We start from the raw sequence: 27,238 nt of genomic DNA, 5'->3' as shown, positions 1-27,238 counted from the left end.
CAAGTTTGGCTGCTGCATGTACAATCTACTTATGAACTGAAAGAAATGCAAATGCACACAACATTCAAAAAGTAATAAAAGATGCCTGACGTATGAAAGATTAAAACCTTCCTGCTAAAGCAACAAAGTAGGAGTTAACTAAACGATCCAACCAATACCAACACAAATTAATACTACTTACAAATAAATTTATGCTTAAACTTGGTACAGGCAGTTTTAGCGATACCACTGCTACTGAAATATATCATCCAGATTCTAGATATTCGTTCTTTCTCAATGTCTTACTTCCTTTTTTGTCAATTAAATGCTTTCTCCAGTATTAAATGTTGCTGTTCAATCCATTCTGGTAATGCACACCTAAATCTAGTACTGCCAAGAATTCCAGTTGCCTCCTCTCAGTTTTCATAAGTGAGGAGTAATCCTGGCATGCTGGGTACTTTCTGATCCCCTTGCTTACATAGGATTCCCTCCCCTTAAAATTTTGATGTGAATTAAAAACTGCTAAAAATGTTTATGCCTACTACTATCGTAGCCAGGCAAATATTTAATATCAAAAAGCTCCTAAAAATAAGGATTGTATAAGCTTTGAGATGTTTAAAAAAATTTAATAACACATTACCTTCCTTGTGCCACTCATCACGTTAAAATTCTCAATTAATAAATTATTCTCTATCATCTTTGATATTAAAATGATAGGAATACTTTCCACACCCTGCATAGTACTGGTTGATCTCATAAAGTTAACTAGACCTGACATCATTTTTGTAATTTTACATACAGTGCATATGATGCTCGCTCTTTCCATCTCTCATAGCAGCAAGCCGATTCTGCCACTACCTGTAGCAGCACACCCGGGAGTGGAGAGGAAGAGTGTTTGAATTATAAATAACTAAAACTACAGTGTACAATTCTATTTACCTGTCAGTATTTGCCAAGAGCACACCATTATAACTTGCTTGAAATTAACTACATTAAAGTCTCTACAACAAAAGCAAACCAAAACATTCCTTCAAAAAAGAGAGACGTAAAATAAGTGCAAATACCTAAAATAGGCAACTAAAGCAACTGTTGTGACCTGTATACCTTTAAATAAGGACAAAGATTTATCATAAATAAAAGAATGTTCTCTTTGCTCTTCAAACATTTAGTAAGTATATAATGGTCAAACTTAAGTGCAGATACAATTGTTCTGAGATCCAAGGTGCCAAGTTTCTTTTTAAAAATAAAAAAATTAAAAAAATAAAATGCATTAGTTTTTAGTTCCTATGCAGGATGAAGTACTCCTGGGTCACATATAGGACCCCACCATTCCTTTCTAAATATATTTAAACAAGGTACAGGAACAGCTGCTGTATAATACAGGTATACCTTGTAGTTATTTTGTAGACCAACATGATTTAAGGGTTCTAGTGCAAACTTTATGTAGATGTAATATACAGTATAGATTTATACACTTCACCGCTGTAATTCTTCTGCTATTCTGTACTTGAAACTTGTCCTTTTTTCATTTTAGCTGTTTTAACAGGAAACAACGTTGGCTACTAGACAACCTGCATACATATAAATATCTACATTTAAGCTTTAAAATGAAAATAAATTATAAAAACAGACTCCTTTCCAATTTACAAAATTTTCCCTGTTCCTACATACTGTACAATACATTCAACAATCATCTCGTTTTGAGATTTATGAAGAAAATACTGATGCTTTACACTAAAACCTAATTCACCCCCCTCTGCCTACTTCTAGTACCATTTGCAAATAAATATATTTAACACTGTAGTTAATTTCATTGTTTTGCAGCATACCAAAAAAATTAGTAGTGCAACTTTCTATCCTTCCTTTATACACCTTTCCATTGTGTTTCTTTATATACTAGAAAAATGCTACATAAGCAAAAGCACATTCAGTCATGTATGTTGCTCATTTGGAAACCAGTAACAACCTATAAGCTACTCTATATTGAAAATGCACTAACAGAATAAAAGCAATGCAAGTCAAAAGAATAAATACGAAAAATAGACCTAAAAACTGTATGTTGTCAGTATTGCAATGTATTTTACCATTCTTCATCATATTTTAGGGTGTTACTTTTTTAATATTTAAGAAATTCATTGCAGAACTGTTTGTACTAGCCCTTCCTAGAGAATGTGAGAGCTTTATGTCTGTTCTTTGTCAGCCAAAAGAAGAAAGGAAGCTTTAAGGTAGCTTTAAGGTTTCCCTTGCAGGCTGTCTCAAAGTAAAGACTTAATTCACAAGTGCTGTGCTGGCATCGCCGTCAGCTTTGTGTCTGTTTCAATGGAAAGAGACGGTTGTCAGTTGCAGTGACCATCACAGTATCAGAGCCCTGGAAGTGCTGTTGGTAGCTGTGTATGTGTTCAGATACCTTCTTGCTTGTTCAGTCATGATAAGCTGGTCTTCTGTTTTTCCGTAAACAACTGCTTCCCATTCACAACTTGACTGCATAAAATAAAATTCAGTTAAAAAGAGTCTTTTAACTAACTAAAATACTTGAGCAATTCTCGTACAACCTGTCCGAGTAATAATAAATTATCAAAGTCTAGCAACACTGTATTTTACTGTGAAGGATTCAGTTCTACAATACAATACCTAAAACCTGTGGCAAGGCTCCCTTTCCACCCCTTAATCCAGCTCTCCAGCAGTGAATCTGTGTTACAATTTAAGTTCTAACACACAAAATAAAAAAAAACTCCTAAAAAGAGACCAGTTCAATAATCAATACATAAAAGGGAAGTTAATTAAGTCATCCTCTCTATGGACATCTTCCTCTTTAAATGTGCTATGTTCAACAGGCAGAAAAATATATCATTGACAGCTGCCTGGAGACACCAAGGAAGGCAACATGCTTTGGCAGCTGAAAAAGAATACTGTGAAGGACTTCACTGAACCAAACTGGCAGCTATGGAAGAATGGTCAGTTGTTTGGGGAATATATTAGAAATGGCAAAAGAATTAGGAATAAAAATCATGAATGGAACAATAACTGTGCCACTAGTCCTGCTTCTTCCATGAAGCAAAGCCTCCACGCTTACATGACTTACTGAATCTCCAGCTGGTTTGTAGCAGCTCTACAGTGGACCTGACACTAGCAGACTGTAGCATAATGAGGAATGCAGGAGTCTCTCCCTCCCACATCAAGCCAGAAACAGATCCAAAGGATCAGTTCCACATATAGACATGCAGGGAAAATTAACCATTTGAGTTTCTCTGTAAATTTAGCAGGACTTGATTCACAGAAGGAACTTGGGGTTAGAGAGGCCACTAAACTGAGAGGGAATTTCTCAGGGGAAAGAGAAAAAAAGAGAACGATTGTTCAGTGAGAATATTTGTAAGTATAGTATGACTACACTCGCCTTTTAAGTATTCTTAAGAGCGTAGTTCTGTGCCAGATACATGTATTCAGCTTTGCTGAAATTCACAGCAGTTAAATTCTTTCCTTGGAATACCACAATTAAATGAGGTTTGTCCTTTCTTCTCATAAGAAAGGATCAGAAAGTAATACTGTTGTCTCTGTACTTCAAAACACATAACCATTAAAGAAATTAAGTGGCACATGAAGATCAGGCTCCAGGTGCCCTGCCTTTTTTTGTTTTGTTTTAAATTAATACAGAGCTGTAGATATTCTGAGAAGACACAAAAACTTTACACACTAACTCCCTGTGGGGCAAACTGGAACAGGTACCAAGTCAGGTCAAAGAGAATCTCTCCCTAAACCTGGTGGTCAAGACACACATACACAGAGGATAAATCAGGTTTCACAATTTTAACAGTATGGAAACTATATGAATGTACAAGAACAGGCACATTACAAGTACAATTACCAAACAGAACTTGTGGATGAACTCTGCTTAATAAATCCCCCTGAGCTTGAAGTAAGCATCAGCCAAATTTGGAAAACTTAGGTGCTATACAGATGTTTAATTTGCACCAAGTCAAGTTTTCTTACTGCGTGTAAGGGCTCGTAGGGCTTGGTGTCGTAGGGCTACTCTACCCTGAGTAGGGTCGTAAGGCTACTCTATCCTGATCTTTTTTCACCCGTATTTAAATCTCAGAGGTCACTCAATGAAACCTCAGGGCTGTATTTACAGAACTTAGCCATGAATAAACATTTTGTGGAAAAGTGGCCAATTTACAAGAAAAAAGGATCATGGAAACACTGACCAAAACTAGATCACTGAATTGAACGATTCTAGACATTAGTACAAGACAGAAACCAAAAAGAAATTCTTCGTTAACCTGCTAACAAAACTAACAGAGTTCTTTGCATTCAGACCTGAAGAGTTTTCTCCATTTCGATATTTTTTGAAGCACATGCATTCAGTTTCTTCTTAATTACTGCATTTGCTTTGTTTGCTGGATTTGTATCCTGGTTTTCTGATGTCAAGTTACATCTGTTGTCATGTATTTCCAACAATGGTGTCATTAATAAAGATGTGGTATGTGCATTTTCTGACTGTTGACAAAAAAGAAGGTAGGGAATAGGAATAAGAATTACTATTCAACTTAAAAAAAAAAAAGTCTTCAACTGCTGTGATGAGAGAAGCCAAAATGTAAACAAAGCAAATACAATCAGAAAGACCCTAGGAAAGAATCTGAAAAGAAAAAGTAATGAACAGTGCATGCAGAACCAGCCTGGCCAATACTGGGATTCACAGTCATTACTGAGCACAGTAAAACAAGTAGCTGCTAGCACGATTTGGGCATTACTGAGTAGAGAGTTTCCTTCATATAAAGCCATGCTACAGCTGATTACATTTTGTTAAGAACAAGACTTGATAAAGTGGTAACTACAGAACAGTTTTAAAGAAAAAAACTTGTAATTCACTTCTAGCACAACCTTTGTGAAAGTTAGCACAAGGAGGCTGGAGTAAAAAAAAAATAAAAAAATTAAATCGCATCAGTATCAGGAGGAGGAACTGCTTTAAGAACTGAAATAAGCACTGGATTGATCATTCCAGAAGAGTTTTATATGCAGATATTGTTTATGAAAAAAAAAAAAAATTTAATCCAGCTTCACTATAGCAAGGCAGAAGAAAGGTATATGGCAATTCTAGAGAGCAAAATTAGATGAGAGAAACAGTGGCGTATGTACCTGTTCGCTTACAAAAACACCCCATTAAAATGTGTTAAACTACCTTTACGTATTTATTCTACTTTGATCCTCACCCCTAACTTACTGCCACATGGACACGCAATTTCTACTTAAAGACAGGTACATTTTTCATTTTTAAATCAGGTACTACCACTATCTCTCTTGCTAAGAGCAAATGTTCCTGTTGTACCAACATCCCTCATTAAAATGGAGGAAAAGCAATTTTTTCCCAGTCCACTGCCTTAAATACACCACACCATTCTAGTGTATCTTGGTTTTAGCTTAACCTGAACATCAGTGATGCACAATATACCACGCTGTAACAAGAGGTTACTGAGAGAGCACCAGGCACTTCGTTTCCACTTCGAAGGGCGGCAGCAGTGCTGCTCCTCGCACGACAGAGATGTCTCTGGGGAAGCGGGGAATTCCCACCCGGTGGCAGAGCACCAGACACCCGTCGGGCAGACACCGGGGCCTGGCACAGGGGCTCGGAGGCATTTAAGAAGGGAATTTCAAAAACCAGATGCAATAATGTGAAACGGGTATGACTTGAGCACCCATTCTTCTCAGGGACTTTGGCTCCTACGTCTTGAATATCGCTTTATACCTGATCAAGAGTCGCAGATGTTTGCTCTTTCAGAATTAAACACACAAAGACATTGAGAACTAGATCAGATAAAGTTTTCCTATAAACTACAAGACTAAAGATTAATCTATACAATCACTCAAGTGGAAAAACTACTTTTTAAAGGAACAGGGGACCAAAACAGCCTCATCTCTGAACTCTTGATCTCTTGGTTGTCAAGGCAGAAGTTTTCAAATTTCTTCAGGCAGAGGAAGCCCACAAACCTCGTCTTCTACGTGCCTGGTATTTCTTGAAGTATTCCCCTATTATGTGAAGCGGGAAGGGGAAAAACGTGCTGCCTAATATGCAATTAGGTATCCTCAGAACATGTCTGCCAGACTGTCAAGCATGCAAAACACAAGGGCAAAAATCCCATCTTCCTGGTGTATTACAGAGAGCTTCAGCATGCCACATATGCTAAAGTTTATACATAAACAGCAGGGCAGGATCTTTGCTGTAACAGCAAATCTGCAAAGCATTCATATTACGAGTCCTGCTCTGAAGGCCTGAAAGGAAGAATTCATTGCATGAATTCACGCCCAATGTTCAAGTATTGCTTAAGTACTTAAAGGAGTATTTCAAACTGAAGATGATTTTCACTTTCTAGGTTTATGAATCTAGCCTCAATACAAACACTTTACTTTAGTTCACAGAATGAAAGATACTCATTTCTATATTAATATTGCTGCCAGTGATGCTCTTCAGTAGCTGAAGACTTACCTGTACATCTGAACTATTATCTTCCGTGAAGAGGTGGGCACCAACCTCTGCTTTTTCGCATGGGTCTAGGACCAGTGACTTTCTGACTTTTTTAGAAGAGTTGTGCTGCAACAAACATTTTGCAGAGGAAAACTGTAAAATATTATTTAAAAGTAGTTACTTCCTATTTGAAATTATTATTGTAATGTTACCTCCTGCTTGCAGCTTTTATACACACTGTCGTCTTCCTCCTTGAGAAATATATCTGTTCCAGTTTCCTCTTTCAAAACTTCCCTAATGTCTTCCTCCAAGAAGGCAAGTGGTTGTGACTAAATTAATTAAAATTGGAGAAGAAAACACAGGAAGTATATTAGTTGCTATTTTTTTACCATATTCTACTTTCAGCTAATGTAGGCTAGAAAAAAGATCTTCCAAACTGTAGCAACAGATAAAGGATTTAAGCTATTGTAGTTAACAACTACTCATCAACATTTCAAGGCTATGCAGATTTTTTTTAATTCATTTTACTCCATGTTATTTCTAGCCAGATGAAATACACACATGCACACAGTGCCTCAAAAAATGCAAGGTAGCTTTGAAGAAGACGTACAAACTACCTGTTTGCATTTATTAGCAACGGTTATCCAGTGACAAAAGGGATAAAAACACCTTATATATACTAAACACATACATAAACACATATATGTATATATACATGCATACGAACATACTAAAAAACTGTACTATGAAAGTATGACTGTTGTTGGGAAAGGAATTTATATCAACCTTAACACAAATCTCTGAATAAGACATTGATAGTCCTAAGTACAGTACAGAATTTCACAGAAACCATACAGATGGCTCCTTTGTGTACCAACAGGAGAAGAATTCCCTTAAGCCCTCAAAATTTGATTTTGAACAGGAGATTAATAGTGGACAGAAGCAGGAATGCCAAACCACTCCATTTGCATAGTGAGAGACTGTGAATCTATAGGGTAACACAGATGGTGCCAAGCCCTGTGGCAAAGTCTGAGCTACCTTCTGTGCTTGCAGAAAAGAAGTAGTCAATATATATTGGCTGGAATTTTTTCAGAACTTGAAAAGCATATGTCTACTGAATTCCAAAAGTTATTATGCATTAACATACCTCAGCTAGGCTAGGAAGAGAGCAAAAACTGAATTAATTTGGAACAAACAAACAAAACAAAAAGTAACATTATCCATAGTCAACCAAAAAAAAAAAAAAAAAAAGTCTGACAGCCACAAGAATCAAAGGAATTATGAATTGCTATATTAAGATTTTGCTTTTTAGGATGAAGAAAATTGTAGACATCACTCAAGCCCTTAAGAAGGATAAAACACTTCCAAACATCTTCCCATCAAAAACTTCTCAAAACACTAGCACGCTGTGGTGAACATCTAGTTTCAGTCCTAGCACTGTAGAAGAACTAAAACCAGAAAACAACTCAGCTCTTACATAGACCAGAGGATTCAAAGATAATGCAGTTTTTCAAGTCAAATGTGAAAGCTGCTTAGAACAACAGTCAGTCACATTCATCTGCACCAGTTTGCTCTTACTAGATTATTCATTTGGAGGACCCATACCCATTCACTATCTCACATTTTTTCTTTTGAAAAATCTGAATGCTAAAGTATTAAAAGTAAAATCTCAGACAATGATGTTACCACCTCGTAAGAGGTGCAGTGTTAGCAAGGCTACACAAATCTAAAACAACTCACAAATGCAGAATCAATGCATTTAAGATTAGTATGGATCAAATTATTACAGGTATCAAATAACTTTCAAAAAGACATGCCTCCATACTACACTGAAGGATACTAGTCTAACACACAAAAACTGAAATGTTTTTGATTCACATTTGAGCTGTTCTCAAGGATAATAATAATGTCACTGAAACAATGTCATTGTTAGAAAACGCTTTCTAAGATTGTGCTGAGGCTTACAATACCTCAAAAACAAGAGAGCATTTAGACTTTAACAAAGAAGAAAATAAACAATATCATCACATACCGTAAGTTTGAGAGGACCATACTTCTTTTCCTGAGCAGCCAAAGCATTTTTAAAAGGAGTTGGTGTCCTTGGTGTTGAACCCAAAAGAGATCTTCTAATTGTGGGCGTTCTAAAACTATTCAAGCATAGAAAAGTGTTCGTACATGCATTCCACCATTTGACTTTATCAAGAGTAATGCAATAAAATTAATCTAAGAAACATTTAAAAATACCTTAATTTACACAACAGATATCACCACTATGAATCTGAAAGAATTAAAATCACCATAGCATTCCCCCAGGTAAATTAAACTTTGATTGGATTTTGTTCAGTATTTTAAAAAAGGAAAAATTTTAATTGAGTAAAAGTCACTTTCTGTTAAATTAAAAACAGGAAGCCAGTTTGTTTGTACACAAGTATTAGGGGTTTTAAAACTCATTCACAGTATGCATACAGGTAGACTAGTTTCTCAATGTTTAGAATTGTTTTTATTTGAGCAACACCACCAGATGTTTAATGCAATAATCCTACCCCACATTTTCCTTTTGATCTTTTGGTGTCATTTCCTTGTGTAGAGGAGTTGTAAGAAGAACTTTCTGCCCACAGATTGGAGTCGATGTAAATGCAGGATTTTCAAGGTTAAATTGTTCATTTCCAGAGCAAGTGTTGAAAAACTAAGTGCAAGGGAGAAAAAAACCTAAGCAACTTCAAAGGACAAAACTTCACAAATGTACTGAGCAGTAAATATATATATATATATATACACACACACACACAAAGGGCTTTTACTGACAAACCCCAATAAACTATTTTTGATTTATACTCCAAGACATTTGCTATATTTATCACCAAAACCTTGATTTTCTCCTTAAAATTCTGACTGCTTAATTTAGGTCACAGAGACAATAGGTCTCTATCAACAATTATTTGCATGAGAAAGCGTGAGCTGAGATGCAAGTCTCTGTCCCCATGCCCCCAGTTAGTCTTTAAAACAGAGGAAATTGGTTATTTAACAATTTCTTTTTAATATATCTACCCTTATGCTGATGTTTTAAGAAGTTTTCTGGACATATTTGTTTAGGCTACAATATATGACTAGGGAAGAAAGTACTTTTAATTTATAATCCACCCACTGCAATCTTCAAACAAACTCACCTGTGATGGAGAAAATGGTAGTGTTTTCACTGGTGTTTGCTTTAGTGCAACATTGATGGCACCATTACACAAGCCATCATTCAGTTCATGAACTGTTGATTGCCCAACACGCAATCTCTTTTTCTTTCTTAGGATAGTAGGTGGAGAGCTGAACTTCGTGAAGTTCAGGGTTGTTGGAAAAACTGCTTCTTCCTCGCCACTGACGCTACTCTGTTTTTTGCCATCGAGCACAACGCTGACATTATACTGGCATTCAGCAGCCCGTTCATTGTGTTGAATCCGCATTAGTTTTACTGGAGCTGGCTTGACAGGAGATGCAACAGCCTCTGAAAGCTCAAAACTGGGGACATCACTCCACGCTACAGGATCCTATGAGGCAAGATGCAAAACACTCAAACACTAGCAAGCTTACCCAATATTATTTCACGACATCCAAGCCAATCTAACAGCCCTCGACCTCCAAAAGCCATGCACTGAATTATTCTCCCTGTACCTTTCACACAATCCTAAAACACTGAGTGTTTTAAGACACAGTTCTTTTAAAACAGGCAATAAAACAAATCACTTGATATGAGTGAAACTACAGGCAAGTACAGAATAAGGCAAAAGTATTTTACACATATTGTGTAAGTTGATATTCCTAAATAAACATTTTTTAGAAGAAATACAGACTTACAGATTCAATAAGCCCTAGTGTCTCTGCAAAATCTGGAATGGTTTGTAGAGATGATAACATTGTATTTGCTTCCACAGGCAAATACTTAGGTGGTGAATTCTGCTGAACAGGTGTGCTGTGGGTCTCATCCATGCTGTAGAACTCACTTGTTTGTTCCCCGAGGCTATTTAGTGTATTAGATACCCACTCTTCCGTGACAAAACTTCCAGACCAACAAGGTAAGTTTCCAGCTTGCTAAGAAGTATGAAGAAACATGTTAATCTTATTCAACTTAGAAGTTGAAGAGTCACTTATGTGACCGCGGGAAGGAAAAAAAGTAGTATGTGGAGAGACTAAGCATAACTTAATTTTTACTTTTCCAAACGCTAATCATGTTTGCGTTAATGCAGTTAGTCTTCTCCTTAAATTAACATACTCAACATTCTCAAACTGTGTAAGATTTTTATCTTACTTCTCATTCATATCTTATACATGCTTATAACTTAGATAATTATAGGTTGCACTGGAAGCCATCTCTGATGCAAGTTTCCTGTGTCTTGAACATCAGTATATTACAAATTCATCTTCACTACAGAACATAGTTACATTTCAAGATTAGAAACTGTTTCTAGAATGTGAAATACTTTTTTTTTTAACGCAGATTCTGCATCTATAGTTAATACTTAACTTCTAAATGGTTATCCCATTAGTATTCAAGAAAGAGATTTTCATTTTCATTGGAAATCTAGAAGCCAGGCAGATTCCACTAGATAAGCAGAACGTGCACTGTTTCAAAAGGAATAGCTCCACTACAAAGAAAAGGAAGTTCACCTGTAACCTAAATCAGTGATAAATAGGGTTGAGTTGGTAAGGTGTCTGATGTTGTTCACTGTTCCTGAGGAAATAAGTGACTCATCTGCAAGTTTCCCTTATTCCACTGAAGTACATGTAAATTTTCGTACAGTGCAAATTTACATACTGTTTGTCACGTCCAAATGTAGATATTAAGTATTGCAAGCGCTCACATAGAAGTTTGATAAAAATACAACCTACAGGACGTTTTGAAATCAAATAGGGCAAAACCTATGTATTTTTAACCTTTCTCTTTGAACAGATGATTGACATTGCTGATCTATAAAACTGAATGGCGGTGATATCAACAAACATGCTACCTCTTGAAGCAGATTAAAATCCTGGGTCTTTGAATAACTGCCAAATTGCAGGTCATTTCTGCTGTTTTCACAGTTTAGAAAACTGTAATAAAAATAACTGTTTCAATTCTAATATATAGACTTTGTTTTACAGCCCAACAGCTTTAAGTTTGATTTTAGAAGATTGGGTGAAAAAACACTGTACAAAACCAAACATCCATTGCTGAGGATTAATCTCAATAAAGCACATTCAAATATTGACAGAAATTTACAGTCCTTACAGAAGACACTCGTTTTCTTCTGATTTCATTCTCTGCTGACATAAGTAGCAATTCAAGTTCCTTTATTTTCTTTTCTTTATCAGGATCATCATCAATAAGTGACTGCTAAAAAAATTAAGAAAGAAGCCATTAATATTTTCCACCTCCACCAACCCTCCACAGTAAAGATTCTACATTGTAACACACCTACATTTTTAACAGAAATTCACACATAGCAGTCACAGAGCTGTTCAAGCTGTATCATATTTTGTAATTAGTCAGTCATGAGCAGAACAACTCCAGCAATTACCAGGAGATGGATCTGATGTTTAACTGGTACACAAGCTAATATCTTAACAGGTTTCTAATATGGCCCATAAATAATCAGTACACTATAGCACCTTTTAGCCAAAAGTCACTCGGTCCTATCTTTAACAGAAGCAACAATGTTGGCACCTTGGTAGACGTGCTTGCATTTTGATGTGCTATCTAGAATTATGAGTTACTTATCGTCACTAAGTGTGCAAGAAAGTGTTTCAAATCAGCATTTGCTGACAGAGTGTCTACACAAGCAATTCTACACCACTATTATCAGAAAAATTAACTACCTGGTTTTGGTTGGTTGGTTTGTTTTTAACTTCCTTAAAACTTTCTATCATTGTTATAAATATAGGTAAGTGAGGATATGTGCCATGAGTTTCAAAACCAGTTATACTCCACAGTTTAGGGAGGACTTCAAGGAGCAGAAAGTATCTTATACTTTTCTGTACGGGGCAATCCAGAGTGTCAAAGACCACACAAGGCTTTGTTATGATTTGTATTCTTATACTGAGATCAGAGAAGAAAATGCCACATGAAATACATGACCTGCACTGGGAAACTTAAGGTTACGTACAGAGTTCTGCAGAATGCCTCTAACACATCCAGTACAAACAAAACACGTCTTATTCCCTGTGTCAGAATAACTTTTTACTAATTTCATATTCACAAAAATTCTTCCAGGAAGTCATATTACGAACCAAGATCTACGTTCAGTCTGCAACACATGAGGAATTTCAGATACAGCCTAAATGAGCCCAAAGGAGCAAAAGTAATTAAATATATCTAATTTTGTTTGTTTTAAAGTTTCTCAATACTTCAGCATTTAGAATGTTGCAAAAGAGCATCCTCAACTGACTGACAGAAGTTTTTGAGTCAGAAAAAACTAAAAACTATTGAGAACAAAAAAGCACAGCCATAAGTGTAAGTCACAGTAAGTTATTTGAACTGAGTCTTTCAGATAGGGTTATATTTATTACATGTATAAAGTAGTAAAGTCTTGTCTTTAAATCTCTCAGAAGCTAGGTAATACTAACAGGTCATAATTTTAACCTAAAGATTTAAGTAGTAGACTATGTTTTGACCCACACTTCTGTCAGAAATAAGCACAAGTGCTTGTGTTTCTAGGATGTATAGATAGCTCCTTTTTTCCTACCTAGAACTACTAATTAAGCTAAGAAGCCTGCTTACAGAGGAACACTTACATAAATTTCAGTGAGTGATAAAGACTTAAAGACATTTTGAAGTTACGGGGGTTTAAACTCTTCATTTTACAGCATAAGATACAGTACATTTTCCTTATGTACAATTCCCGTTAACAATTTACCTGAACTAAGTTGGAAGAAGCTGAGGCATGTTCTAGACAGCTGCCTTCGGGCGAGGCATAATAGTATGCTGGAATCTAAAAAAGACACAAATTATTTTCACAAACCCTAAAGGAAAGGAGGCTATAAAATCATCTCTAGCTTATGGCACATAAACTAAGTATTATGGTTTACAAATCCTAAGTTACCATAATATCAGAATATTGCTCGACAGATGTTCGTTCTTTCAGATTTGTTTCTCGCTCCAAACCCAATAAATTATTTGAAACTGGGAAATACAAATTAGTCTGGATTTTGAACTTACATGTGTCTGAACAGGTATGTAAAATTGATTGTGAGTATGCAAGTGTTCCACAGTTAGACAAGGTTGGGGCTGAAGTCTGGATGAACTAGCTCCTTCAGACTTCATATCATCTTGTAAATATCCTTCCTGTTCCACCTTTCTTCGCATTGTTGAATTCCAGTGATTTTTAATGGAATTATCAGTCCTAAAATGAAAGTGTACAACAGTGACTGGTTTCCATGTATCAAAGTTCAATAGATAGCATAATTTACAGGGTTTGTACGATACGTTAATCTGAAGCCAAAAATCCAGAAAGCTCCAGCACCTTGGACTGAAAGCTCTATGATCAGCAGGGTTTTGGCATAATGACTAAAAAGCTACTCTTTTCAAAACTTCCTTCTACTACTAAACTTCAAGTTCGCAGGAAATTAAAAGTAGCAAAAGAGAAAGCCTTGGTTCTGGCTATTACCATGGGCAAGAATCTTTTTTCTTGGATACTTTGAATAACTGCATGTTCTCTCTCACTACGTTATTTACCCTCTGCTACAAATTTGCAGAACGTGAAGCTAAGGCAATCATCCTACTATCCCACAGCATAACAAAGGAAGTGTGGCTAGTGTTTGTCACTGGAAGATATCTCTTCTAAAAAAATGACAGCCTGCATTCCCAGCTCTGAGTTTTACGTGCAGCTTTGTGGAAGAACATCCCATTACCTCTTTAAAAGCAGGGGAAAGCAGGCATGGCAGCAGACCATACCCATTGTAACTCCCCTTGGAAAGAAAATGCCTGCAGTTTGACAAGTAGGCTGAAATCACTTTTAACACTAGACAAGCATTAAGGCAAGAGGAAACTATGAATGCATTACAGTCTAAAATACTAGCAATGTTATTACTGGCCTTAGAATGACATACACAGAAATAAAAATTGCCAAGTCCCATTCTTCACTTAAGCTCAACTCCAAGAAGTATTCCCCTTTTTCATCCGACTAGTGTTAGACTCTACAAATATTCTAGGTCTAAGATCCCATCTCTTGGATTTATTTTCAACAAATTAAGTTAGCGAACTAGGAATGCGCCTATCTTACAAATTCATCTTCCCTCTCTGAAATTCTGTGAAGATGTGATCCATTCCCCTCATTATTGCTCCAAAAGTTTTCCTGTGATTCATGGACTGTGTACTTAATGAAAGTGTCAAATTTTCTAAACACACATCTCTAAGGACTCATTCTCCAAACATAACAAGTGCTGACATTCGTTAGGCACAGCTAGACAGTCACCTCCTGAACAGACAGGCTGAATTCAGAGAGGGACAGGTTAACAGTGTATTTCATTCAACAATACAAGGTAAAAAAATTATTTTATTAAACTCTTTATACACTAAAATTTGGTTTTCCACAAGTATACAAGTTGGTAATCACATGTGAAACAAAAATAAGGTGAACAATGCATATCATTCATTCTTAACTTCGAGACTACATGGTAACCAACAAGCTTCACAACGCATGACGCCTAAGCCTGGACTTTTGAAGGTTACTATGACTCTTTTTCAAATATCCTGTTCAACAAGAAGTGTTCCACAAAAGAAAAACTTCTGATCTTCAGCCAAAAAGAAAGTCATGCCCAAATGCATATTAATGAAGGCACTTTGATATCAACTCATAAGATGTTCTTCCACTATTACTTGCAGTTACTATTCAGCTCTACTACAGCTTTTTCTAAGTCAACAGGAGGATTTTTGAAGGAACTGCAGAGCATTAGAGGTGTTTTTATGGCTTTTTAAGGATACATAATCAAATGCAAGAGATCTTAAAAAGTATCAGGATCTATTAAGATAAAGATGTCGTTATGTAAGTTTCAACAGATGCTCTCTGACTAACCAATTACATTGGAAAGAGTTGTGCGATGACCACTTTACATATTCCAATATTTAACACAAAGAGTTGAAAAGCACCTTCCAGGAAGAAGTTTTGCTATTTCAGCCCATCGGTTTCCCAAACGCTTGTGAGCTTCATAGATTATTCTGTCCTCTTCTTCTGTCCATGAAGACTTTTTTACCTCAGGATTGAGATGGTTATGCCATCTCTCTCTGCATTGCTTGCCTATTCTTCCTTTCAGGTGTTTTGCAATTAGAGACCAGCGCTTTGGACCATACTTCTGAACTAATTCAATAACCTGGAACACAGATGAAAGCACATTAGGACTCCAAACCCTAATTTTCCTAACCAAAGACCAAGAACACTGATCAACTCACATTTTAGAACAGGATTAAAATACTCAACTTGATAAGATACTAGGCCTAAGGAGGCAGTGACTTGAGGTTTTAAAAATTATTTTTCCAGAAATCTAAAAATCGCTTATCAACTCCTAATTCACTGTGTTTAGAATATAAGCATATACTGATGAAAACATTTATTTGGAAGTTTCCTTTCTGTCATCCATTACATAAGCTGACATCAGGAAAGACCAAAAAAGAAGCTGGTAAAGATGCTTGATTTGACTTTTTTCAACAACATACACATGAGGAGAAACTCACACCTCCCAACCTTCATCCCGTTTCTACGTGTTTTTACACATTAGAAGCTTTTTCTTAAAAGACTGATGCCAAATACAAAAAAATAGCTTAGGAAGACCATATTCACAAGTTGACAAATACTAGTTTTAAACATCTTAAAACAGTTTTAAATAGAGGGAATAAGCAATTGATTTGAAATACGATATGTGATACATGTGCACGTCCCTACAGGGCAGCCCAGGTTTCGCAGGCAAAAAGTTGCAGTGTGAATTAACAAAGATGGAGAAAAGGAGTCTAAACCACCATTGCTAGCTTCTTTAACAGTAGAGTATGAAATAATTTCCCTTATTCACAACCTCTTTTAAGTCTGGTGGGTTTGAGGAGCAAAAGATGTAAATGAGACCTTTGATATTTATTTGATATATTTTTTTGTAAAGAGATCTCCTCTACTTGGTAAGCTACAGCAGTTCAGCTAGCAATCTGAGCAAAGGGAAATGAAACACTTGAGCAGACCAGACATTCCATCTATTTAAGAGCAGCTGCACTTTTTTTCTTCTCACACAGCATAACATAATGTAACTATCTATGTCACAAGATGCATCAGACACCATCTTTGTGAGGATAAAACCTAGGGAAGAGTACACATTCTTAGCAGTCACATGCCAATTTTATTCCAGTAAAAGAGTACAGCATCAATTAGTTTTTATTACCCTCTGATCTTCTTCTTTAGTCCAGGGACCTTTAATCAATTCTGGGTTTAGTACCTTCTGCCATCGATGCTGGCACTGAAAATCTGAACGATTCTGAAATAATTTTAGAAGACCAGTGTAGCTGTTAAACTCTTGAATACATAAAACTGTCAATATTGGCTAGTCAGAATTATTAGTTTATTTCAAATTAAAAGACTTATTCAGACCTTTGTTCCAAGTATAATAGTTAGATTCCCCCTTACTATTTCTTCTTCCATTTGCTTACAAGAACTCTTCTCCAGAAAAAACAGCCTTGCACAAAGCTCTAATCTAATTACTTCAATGTTCTTACTTGATAATCAAATTCAGAACTTACTCTTCTTTAAAGAAAAACTTAGAATTATTTTTGTCCTCATTACTCCACACCTTCTCTGAACTTTGTGATTGACATGCTTTTGACATTATCTATAACCTATACAAGGAAAGAAATTTTTAAAGGAAATACTTTTTCTTTCAAATAAAAGAATAAACTTTTTTCTAAGCCTCAAATTAATATATTTTCAGCTCTTTACTAGAGCGTTGAGGAAAACAGATTTATATCAAGTTTAGTTAACACATACTAATGAAACAACATTGCTTTTTCTGCTCAGGACAGATGGTCCTTTTCTGTAGCTTCACTAAGGATCTTTTGAAATATTGTTCCCAGTTACGAAAGAGAAGTAAGCTTTCACTTAGCCTCCTAAAAATTGTGTGTAGATAGGAAAATTTGGGACTCTCAGGGTAGCTAGTGCAATCCTTAGAAATATGCAGATAAAAGCCTGTCCCAGCACAGCATACTAGTACACCTTATGTAACACTGGGACGTAAGGATTTACTCTCTTCCGAGCCAGCTGCTGGACTGCAAGTACCAATTTCAAGGTTTTGCTGGTCTGGTCTACCAAGTAAAGGCATTACCATGCCGACATGAAGTTAAACAAGTGGTCTGCAAGACCAGAAAAAACACTCAAAACATTGTTACATCTAAAATTACGTTGATCACAGTACCTTCAAGTTAAATCACAAGCAGATACTGTATGATTAAAAGCACACTAGAGTTTGTTACAAAACATCACCATTTCCTGGTGGAGACAAGCTATAAAAGACTCAATACAGGGTAGCCTTTCCCATTTTCAATGAAAGAATTATTTTGAAATTGAGGCCTTTTAGTGTTTTTACCGTCCAGACATTTCTCAGATCATGACATATCCAGGGGAGAAGAGCAAAACAAATGATTGGATAAAAGCATAAAATCTTTTCAGGTCTGCCTTAGCCACAATAAATCAAAAGAGAATACAAGCTGTGTTCCCTCTCTTGAGGGTCACCTTTAAGCTATGTTCACTTTTTGGGGCAGAACAGAGGGAAAGTTTACTTGTGCCCAGACCAATAGTGAAATAAGATTCTGAAAACAAGGCGGTTTGAGTGCCTTTACACGCTAATACCTCGAGATACACTTGGTTTTCCTAGCAAAAGACCATCAGTAACAAGGCAAGTGCTAATTATGCCAGCCTCTAATTATTTGGCTTTGTAATTTGAACACATCAATACGTTGCCCAGAGGCTGTGGAGTCTCCATCCATGGAGACATTCAAAACCCAACTGGTCACTGTTCTGGGCAGCCTGCTCCAGCTGACGTTGCTTGAGCAGGGGGCTCAGACTAGACAATCTTGAGAGGTTCCTTCCAGCATCAACAATTCTGCAGTGGGCAACCTGATCCTCCATGTATGTTTCCCCTGATAGCTGGGGAGCCTTTATTCAGCCTCACGTGGGCCCAGCCGAACAACAGCTTTCAGTCTCCAGAAGGATTTGTTTTCATCTGGAGAACTTATTAAACTGCTAGATCTGTTAAATGCAACTCCATACTACACCTGCAGATCAGTATCACCAAACACTGTATTTTCAAACAGTTTAATATAAAAGCTTTTTGATATTATCTATTTCTCCTCTGCCGTTCACTCATTTCACTGCTTTTTGGAAGGGGATAACGCACATGTAAGGAATAGTGATTTGCTTATGCACTCCTTAAATTTAGAAGCTTTGAGTTCATTCCCCTGATATCTATACTTTGCCACCTGGAAAAAAAAATAATCAGAAGCACCACAGTTGCACAAATATGATGAGAACAACAAAAAGTTACAGTTGTTCAGCATATACAATCCAAGTCTATTTTTACCTAGTTACACGGGAATTTCATACAACCATATCATCCCACTCAATAGTATGAGAACCACAAAGGCAGGGGTGGCATGTATTTTTTTGATTTTTAACATTTGAATATTTAATACCACATTTAGATAGTGATTTCAGCCTTAGATTCTAGCCTTGTCTTTATAGTAGGCATTTTGTAACATTTAATCAGAAGAAAAACAAACATCATTGATTCTAGCTGTAGGTATTTTCTACCAGTGCAGCCCATACAGCTAAGGAGTCATTTAATGTTTCATCTAACAGCTCCTTTACTCGTTCCACCTGACCATTGGAACAGAGCAAGAAATTTTAAGTGTCAATAGGAAACTTCCAAGAAACCCGCTAAGATTCCATTTGTAGAAACTTAAGGTATCATTGGGTGGAAAGATTTACATATGTTAGGGAAACAGACATCACTGTAAAAACAAAACAAAAAAACCCCAACACCAAAACAAAAAAAAACGACCACCTTTTTCCTAAAGTGTTTAAGAAATTGATCTGCTCTCTCAAGCAGTATATCAGATGCAACCCACTCTCCTAACCACTTCAGAAGCAACCTGTGAACTGTATATGTAATTACCACAAGCGGTGCAGCCAATAGGAAGCAGAAATAGATTCAAGAATGAAAACAAATAGCAAGTGTGGACAGAAGGCATCAATTATTTTAGATCATTTCACACCATCATGTGAGTCCCAGCCTGAGCTGATAAGGTTCTCCAAGGCCTGAGCTAGATCTCAAATCCAATTTATAAGCACCCTTTACAATATTTTTTACTATTATGTGTTTCTGATTTCTATTTCACCTCACGCCCAAACTAGACATATGACCAAAATAAATAAATATTAAAAGGAAACTTAACTGAAACACAGATTCAACTTACTTGTAGATGACTAGCAATGAAAGCCCAATCATCTGTACCATTTTGTTCCACCAGCTTCTTTAGCCTTTCATCCTGTTAAGACATAACCTCAGCCAATAAATTTTACACGCTATCCCAATGTGATATTAAATAATAACATATTTCACATGCTATTAATTTCATACAGGAATGAAACTAAAGCCAAAAAAAAGTATTACCTCATCACGTGTCCATTTCACCCTGTTACATATCTTCTTCAAACCTTTCTGCTGTGGTAGTTCATAGTCATGATCCACATACTGAAAGTCATCGTCTTCCTCACTGCAGAGTACAACAAAACAGCGAAGAAAGAAACAGAATTTAAAGTAACCCTGCAAAACTTTTTTTCCTAACTACTTGTAGCTTTTTTCCAATTAGTACATATTGTTCCAAAATGACATGTGGAATTTGCACAAACACAAGATCTGCCTCGAGCAGTGGCCTATATTCACCATGTCAAAGCAACAGAAATAATCTTAATCTCAAGGCCACGTACTGGGATATGGACAGATAATTAATTCCAAGTCAAGACTTAAAGTTGAAGCAAAAGCTATTGTTTAAGATCATGTTTTTCATAACACATTTATGAATTTTTAATTTACACAAATGAGCTTAAAAGATAAAGTGATTTGCTAGTCTGCAAAATATTCATGTTTCACCTCTAAGTCAAACACACACACACAACAAGGACGCCAAATAATTTAGCATCAACTTGAGATTTCAAGCAGGCTCCTGCCTTGAATAAAAGCGTTGCTTCAGTATTACAGGAATTAGACAAAAACCTTCGAGGACAGAAATATTCCAGCAAGAAGCAACTACCATATCAGTGCTGACCCTCTAAATTAAGAGTCAGAGAGCAGGAAGCCAGGTAACCTCTGGGGTTCCATGTAGATCACACTCCATCTGCTGGAGAAATGCAAACTTCACAGCCTTGCTAAACAAAGCCTGACAAACCAGCAGTACAAGGAAACGTTTCATGGAAATACCGCTTCAACTTACATGTCAGTGACTCACGTCAGACAACATAAATTCAAACACATGCGGAAACCTAGGCCTGACAACAAGATCAGCGGTTCTTCTGCATTAGCTACAGCAAACACACAAAGAAGGGGCTTCCATCCAAATACACAGCCTTAATTAAAAGCAGTTTCACACTGAAATCTTAATTTTTCTCCATTTTTATATTACCAGTATAAAGCATGATATAAATATCATAAATTCATGTTCAAACCTAAATTTATTAGTTCTTCTCAGTCTTGAAAATTACTTCCATTTTTCAACCAAAGGTAAAAAAATCCTTTCCCAGTAATGGAATTAACCTGTGCTGGTGTCCTAAGAACTGATTAGATGGCAGATCTCTACATCGTCTTCCAGAACATGCATTTCACCCACACAGCATGCTGATCAACCATTTAGGTATATTTGTTATTTCCCGTGAAGTGAATATGTCCTGATCATTCAAGAAGAGCACTGCTTACTCGAAGGCATTACAAGACAGTATGCACCCAGCTCTTGAAAATCCAGTGTATTTAACACTGCTTCTACATCCTACACCACATCTGGATTTGCCCTACTTAGCTTCATGCAGTAGACATAGTTAAGAACATGTAAACATATTAAAACTTTGTGGAGCCAGCGCAATACAAAGCAGTAAGCTTGTCTAAAGGTCAACAGCAAGTTCTTCACAGTACTTACAAGAAATAAGCTGCAAACACAATGACTGTAAGAGTTTTCCATGAAGTGGCTTAGGACTTGAGAAAACAGGATTCAAAACTCACAGGTAACTAAGTTTTCTCTTCCCCCTCCCACCACCTTTTTTTTGGTCTCTTATCCACAGGGTCTCCACAAACGTCAGGAGCACGTCTTGGCATTGTAAGGAGCATTATCTTGAAATTATAATCCCATTTCATATCAAGCAAGCCACACAATTTACTTACAACTAAAATTTGTTCTTGTGGTTAAGTCATTTGTCAACATGACCTCCTTACACACTGCACAGCAAACTAGTTCAAGAATAGAGTCTTCAGTTATGTGAAAAGTCATGGGGATTTTTAAAAAGAGGAAGGGCTCCACGCACACAGCAGTGATGCTGATGAGAGCACCGGTACAAGAAAACCTGGGGTCCATGCCGGCAGCGGCGGTGGAGAACCCAGCACCCGGAGCTCTCCCGCAGCATGCGTGTCCCACTGCCAAACCGGCACGGTTGCCGCCATGCACTGCACAGGCATGAGGGCCAGCCGAGCGGGCACTGAGCTCTCTTGCACCTTGATTCCACCGTTTAGTCTTCGGTCTTGTTTAGACTAGTACACCGGTACTTTATAAATTAAATACACATGAATGGTCAGGACTTCTAACTTAAGATTTCAATTAAAAAGAAAAGATTTTCAAACACGTTGGGTTGTTAATAGTTCATTTGATAATTCTTTTGCAGTTATGAAACTGCGTTGAAATACTGCACTGAAGTGGAATGCGACCACCAAATTTCATCAAATAAGAAATCTGGAACAACAAAGTAAGTATTTCACGAGTTCTGTGCTAGCAGTCTTTGTAATTCTGAGTCAAGAGCCATTACAGGAAAACATTAAGCTTCCAAACACAAAAGCCCAAGAGCAGTTTACCAAAATTAAACCTGATTCCATTTGGTGCAAAACAATTATACTTTCTCCTCACTCCACACCTAGACTAACGATCTTGAAATCACTTTTACGTAAACTCCTAACTCCAGTGATTTAGCTTTGCAGATACCATCATCATACACTGACACAGTGTGTCTAGGACTACTGATGTCTAACCAAATATTCCTCTGTTGCCCACAACCAGTTGTATTTTCAACTGTGACATCAAAGCACTCCGTAGCCATGACAGAGAATACAAGCTAAAGTTTTGCAAAGATGAAACTATTGTTTCCAATACCACAGATGAAAGTCTCTTCAATTACAAAACGCAGATTAGGAGGAACAAGAAACATTCTCTCTCTGAGCCATTTCTTGCAGATAGGTGAGTACAGACAGCTCCAGCAGTTAGCCTCTGCAAGCAAAGCCCCTTAATGAACCTTTGTTCCTTACACAACTAGCAGCCCAAAGCATTGCTTTCTTGTTTCAGCTGCAGTTTTGCAGAAAATCCTTAACCTATGAACTCTTTTCATGTCAGAGCAAAATGCAGAAGCAGTTTTGATATCCGTAACTTTGAAACCACCCCCAGTTCCATGAGAAGTATGCAGTCACGGTAAACCCCAGATGCCACAGGTAACTCACACGTTAATTATTACTCACCAAGTATCCTTTCCTTTCTCAGTCCTTTCTTTACCACTTTTCAGAAACTGATTTTCTATTTAGGGCAAGAATAACTATAGCAATAAAACAGTTCTCCAAGACCCACCTTCTGAATACAAAGTAAAGACACACCCATTTTCAGGTCAATAAAACAAAAGGTGCATCAAAACCCTCTGGGGCTGCTGCTGAAGCTCTTGAGGGAAACATTCTCTCTCAGGAAGATTTCCGAGAGGAAATAATCAAAGAATATGCCAAATCAGAGAAAGTAGGTGCATTTAAGTTATGGGAGGAAACAGCAGGCCCGAAAACAGCCCCAAACCTTACATCAAGGCTGTGCAAAAGCCACTCGGGAGAAGAAAAGTACTACTCCAGCAGAACGCAAGCAACCAGCAGGAAAAGCTACTGCAGAGACAGCGTAGTCGTCACTGACAGGCCCAGCGACCAGGGAAAAGAGCAGCTAGGGAGCTGCCTAGGTAAGCGGCAGTAAAGGTGGCCTGAGCCAAGCACGGCAGCGAGCGCAGCCGCCAAGCGAGAGGCGAGACGCGCAGCCGAGAGCCGGTGCTCGCGAGGCGGAGGGAAGACAGACGGACACCTGCGCGGGTGCCGGGCGAGGGAGGGATCGGAGGGCGGGATCGGAGGGAGGGAGGTGGGCAGCGGCACCCGGGGCCGGGGGGGGGAAGGGGGGACGGCACCTGGCTGGCATCCCGGGCGCGGGGGGGGTACCTGGGCGCGGGGCGGCGGCCCGGAAGGCCGCCCGGGAGGGGCGGGGGGGCAGCAGGCGCCAGAGGTCCCCCGGAGCCACACACTCACCTGCGCGGCCTCTTCGCCATCCTCGGGGCGCACCATAGAGGGTTGGGGGCCGCCGCGGCAGCGGAGCACAGCGCGGAGCCCCCGAGCCACCGGCCGGGCTCCCTTCTCTCGCGGGCGGGCGGGGGACCGAGAGGTGCACCGGCGACTCAGGGAGGCTTGAGGCAGGCGGGGCTCCTCCGACGGCCCCCTCCTCCCCGCGGAGCTCGGCGGTACCCTCAGCCCCGGCCCGGCCCGGCCCCCGGCGCGTCAGCCATGGCTCGGCCTGGCCCCTGCCCGCGAGGACGGAGCGCGCAGCGGCCCCTCTCTCGCCCGGCTGCGCCTCCCCGCTCCTGTCAGAGCCGCTGCGGGCTCCGGTGGCGCCTTCCCGCCGCTGTCTGCTGCCCAGCCCAGCCCCGCCCAGCCCCGCCCGGCGCGGCCCCCTCCCCGTCCCCCCGCTGCCGACCGGCCCGGGCTGCGCCGCCACCGCCGCGCTCGGTCGGTGCCGCCGAATCTCGCGCCCAGCCTCCTTCCAGAGCCACCGTTTGAATCTGCGCAGGCGGACTGCCGCCCCATTGGCCGCCGCCGCTGCACGCGACCCGGGCGGCGGGCGGGGCCCTGGCTCCCGCCGCGGGCGGGGAGGGGGGGCGAGGCGTGACGGGGGGAGCGAGCGGGGCGAGGAACCCGGCTCTTCGCCACCCCCGGCCCCGTAACGCCCCGGCGCGAGCACCCGGGCGCCGCCAGCTGCAACGGCGGCGGCTCCTGAGGGGTAAAAAAACCGGAGTCCGCCCCTCGCGGCGGCGCAAAAGTGAGCGTCTCCTTCGAGCCGGAATCGAACCAGCGACCTAAGGATTCCCGCGGGCCGCGCCTCTACAGTCCTCCGCTCTACCAGCTGAGCTATCGAAGGGAGCTGCGCGCCGTTGCTGTCCCGCGGCAGACAGCACGGCCGGCCCTCACGGAACAGCCGGCGCGTAAACGCCCGCTCCGGGAGCGAGATCTGAAGCAGCGAGCGCCCCGCCGAGGGTTCCCGCACCCGAGACCTCCTCCCCGCTATCAGCGGGTCGGGTAGCGCAGGGCGCGGCGACGGCTCCCTCGGCTCCTCACGCTGTGCCCAGCCTGCCCACGGGCGCGGAACTCTGCGGAGCTCTCGGGGGGAAAGGCTACGGGCAGCTGCCGCGCAGACGGGGCCCTGGCACAGCCAAAAACCCCGGGGCAGGGGACGGTCCTGCGGCCCCGGGAAAGGCGCTCCCGGGGTCAGGGCCCGAAGGCACACGCCCGCTCCGCTCCCGGGCGCTCACGTCCACTGGGGAGCCCACCCGCCAGCTTGTTCCTTTATTGAATTTTAATGCGCTTCTTACTTTAGTGGTCAAAACAAATCATCAGAACGGTCTTGTTCCACATACTACTTATTTGTTAATGGTTTACTGACGGAAATCCGTTCAACCGCCCGCCACCACAAGGCACACGAACACCCTCCGCCAACACCCCCCCACCCCCAGCCAACACTCCCCCCCCCCGGCCCTCACGGCGCACGCGCCTGGGCGGGCAGCGGTGGCAGCGCTCGGCGCGCGGCGGCCCTTGCGCAGGCGCGCGCGGCACCTCAGGGTCGGTGGAGGAGGGGAGGGAGGGCACGCACCCCGAACTCTGCGATTTTCCTGCGTGGCGAACCTGCGGCTGGCAGGGCGAGCTGGCGTCGCTGCGTCCTTCACAGGAAAAGCAGCGGCCTCGCCGAGGGTTCCGACTGTTTTATTTAGCAGCAGAGTCCGTGCCCGCCGCTGCTCGTCGGTGTTGGGCGCCGTCGCTCGCGCTGAGCGCGCAGAGGTGGCAACGCAGCAGCGGGTCCCCCTGCGCCAAAGCTCTTACGGGAGCCTCTGGGCTAGGACAGCTGTAATGGAAGTGCGGGTGGCGTGCGAACCACCCTCGGACGGGGTTTGTCTCGTCAGCCTCGTATGGTACGAAATGCCATCTTCTAGCATTCATCTATACTTAATTCAACGGGAAAGGAGCCCGAAAGACAAAATATTGTTGTTTAAATAAGTATCTTCTTGTATATTCCCATAGTAATAACACGTGTTCTTGATTTGTGGGAAATAGATCCTGAAAGCATTAGCTGAGTCAAACTACTGCATTACGAAGTACTGATGGTCCCATTGTTGAAAAAAATAATAAAGCTGCAGTTTGTTATGACATCAAGTAAACATTGTCCTTGGAGTACATCAGTAATCACCTCACTTTTTTTTCTTTTTTAGAATCATAGAGTCATAGAATCATAGGTTGGAAAAGACCTCCAAGATCATCGAGTCCAACCATCCAACCAACACCACCATGCCTACTAAACCATATCCCAAAGTGCCACATCTACACGTTTTTTGAACACCTCCAGGGATGGTGACTCCACCACTTCCCTGGGCAGCCTGTTCCAATGTCTGACCACTCTTTCAGTAAAGACATTTTTCCCAATATTCAATCTAAACCTCCCCTGATGCAACTTGAAGCCATTTCCTCTCGTCCTATCGCTAGTTACTTGGGAGACGAGACCAACACCTGCCTCACTACAACCTCCTTTCAGGCAGTTGTAGAGAGCAATAAGGTCCCCCCTCAGCCTCCTCTTCTCCAGACTAAACAGCCTCAGCTCCCTCAGCCGCTGCTCATAAGACTTGTTCTCCTGACCAGCCTCGTTGCTCTTCTTTGGACATTCTTTTAATCCTGTATGTGTTACTGCCCTGTGTGACAGGGTCTAATGTTGCCAGTTGCTTGTGCTCCTGCATCACAAAAAAAAGGATGGAGATGCATGCCCCTTCCCATCTCTTCTCAGCTTCTAGTAGATTCACAAAACCAAGCCAGAGGTCTAGCTAATTCTCTCTGCATTGACCCCACACGAGTTATGTTTTCCAACTGTTCATTTAAGAGCATCCCTAAGAAAGAAGGCGCAAACTGGCAGTCTGTCTCTGTAGTGGGAGATGGAACATTTCCCCCAAATGCTACCATTTTCAGGGACTGTCCCATCCCATCAGGGTTCTCATGGCCCACAAGCATCAGCCTCAGCCTCCATAGACTTCTGGTAGGACACTCAGCAGCCTGCAATATCCAAGTCCCGTTATTCAAGAACTGCTTTCTGCCTCTGCTTGTCCTTCCCAAGACTCCCTTATGAGGAAGGAGAGCTCCATTCTAGCCTAGACCTGGAGAGCATGAGCAGGTGCAAAGATGCTGCTGCAGGTCCAGGCTGGAAGGATGAGGCAAATGTCACCATCACTCCAAGCTCAA

At 40.3% G+C, this 27,238-nt stretch overlaps 1 protein-coding gene and 1 non-coding gene across 4 annotated transcripts; both read right to left on the bottom strand.

Annotated features, from left to right (window-relative positions):
• Positions 1–2,331: 2,331 nt before the first annotated feature.
• On the bottom strand, positions 2,332–24,064 carry MYBL1 (MYB proto-oncogene like 1). 3 transcript variants are annotated; one of them, XM_075415257.1, is made up of 16 exons: positions 23,999–24,064; positions 20,096–20,198; positions 19,899–19,970; positions 16,817–16,909; positions 15,546–15,766; positions 13,617–13,800; positions 13,315–13,389; positions 11,691–11,795; position 10,644; positions 10,280–10,509; positions 9,604–9,972; positions 8,980–9,122; positions 8,469–8,583; positions 6,649–6,765; positions 6,458–6,562; positions 2,332–2,460 (listed from the first exon to the last, which is right to left on the bottom strand). In XM_075415257.1, the coding sequence occupies exons 1-16, from the start codon at positions 24,016–24,018 to the stop codon at positions 2,332–2,334; spliced, it is 2,082 nt and encodes a 693-aa protein (XP_075271372.1). In that variant the 5' UTR covers positions 24,019–24,064. The 3 variants fall into 3 exon arrangements, with proteins under 3 accessions (XP_075271372.1, XP_075271373.1, XP_075271371.1); XM_075415258.1 differs by lacking the exon at position 10,644 and adding an exon at positions 4,294–4,473 and having other exon boundaries at positions 10,280–10,513; positions 23,999–24,033; XM_075415256.1 differs by lacking the exon at position 10,644 and having other exon boundaries at positions 10,280–10,513.
• Positions 24,065–24,791: 727 nt separating this feature from the next.
• Positions 24,792–24,881, bottom strand: TRNAY-GUA (transfer RNA tyrosine (anticodon GUA)). The gene is given in 2 exon segments: positions 24,792–24,827; positions 24,845–24,881. It is a non-coding gene; the product is annotated as a tRNA-Tyr (tRNA).
• Between the last annotated feature and the right edge of the window lie 2,357 nt (positions 24,882–27,238).

This window comes from Opisthocomus hoazin, chromosome 3, assembly GCF_030867145.1.
Source record: "Opisthocomus hoazin isolate bOpiHoa1 chromosome 3, bOpiHoa1.hap1, whole genome shotgun sequence".
Taxonomy (NCBI): Eukaryota; Metazoa; Chordata; class Aves; order Opisthocomiformes; family Opisthocomidae; genus Opisthocomus; species Opisthocomus hoazin.
This window is presented reverse-complemented; position numbering and strand designations above follow the sequence as displayed.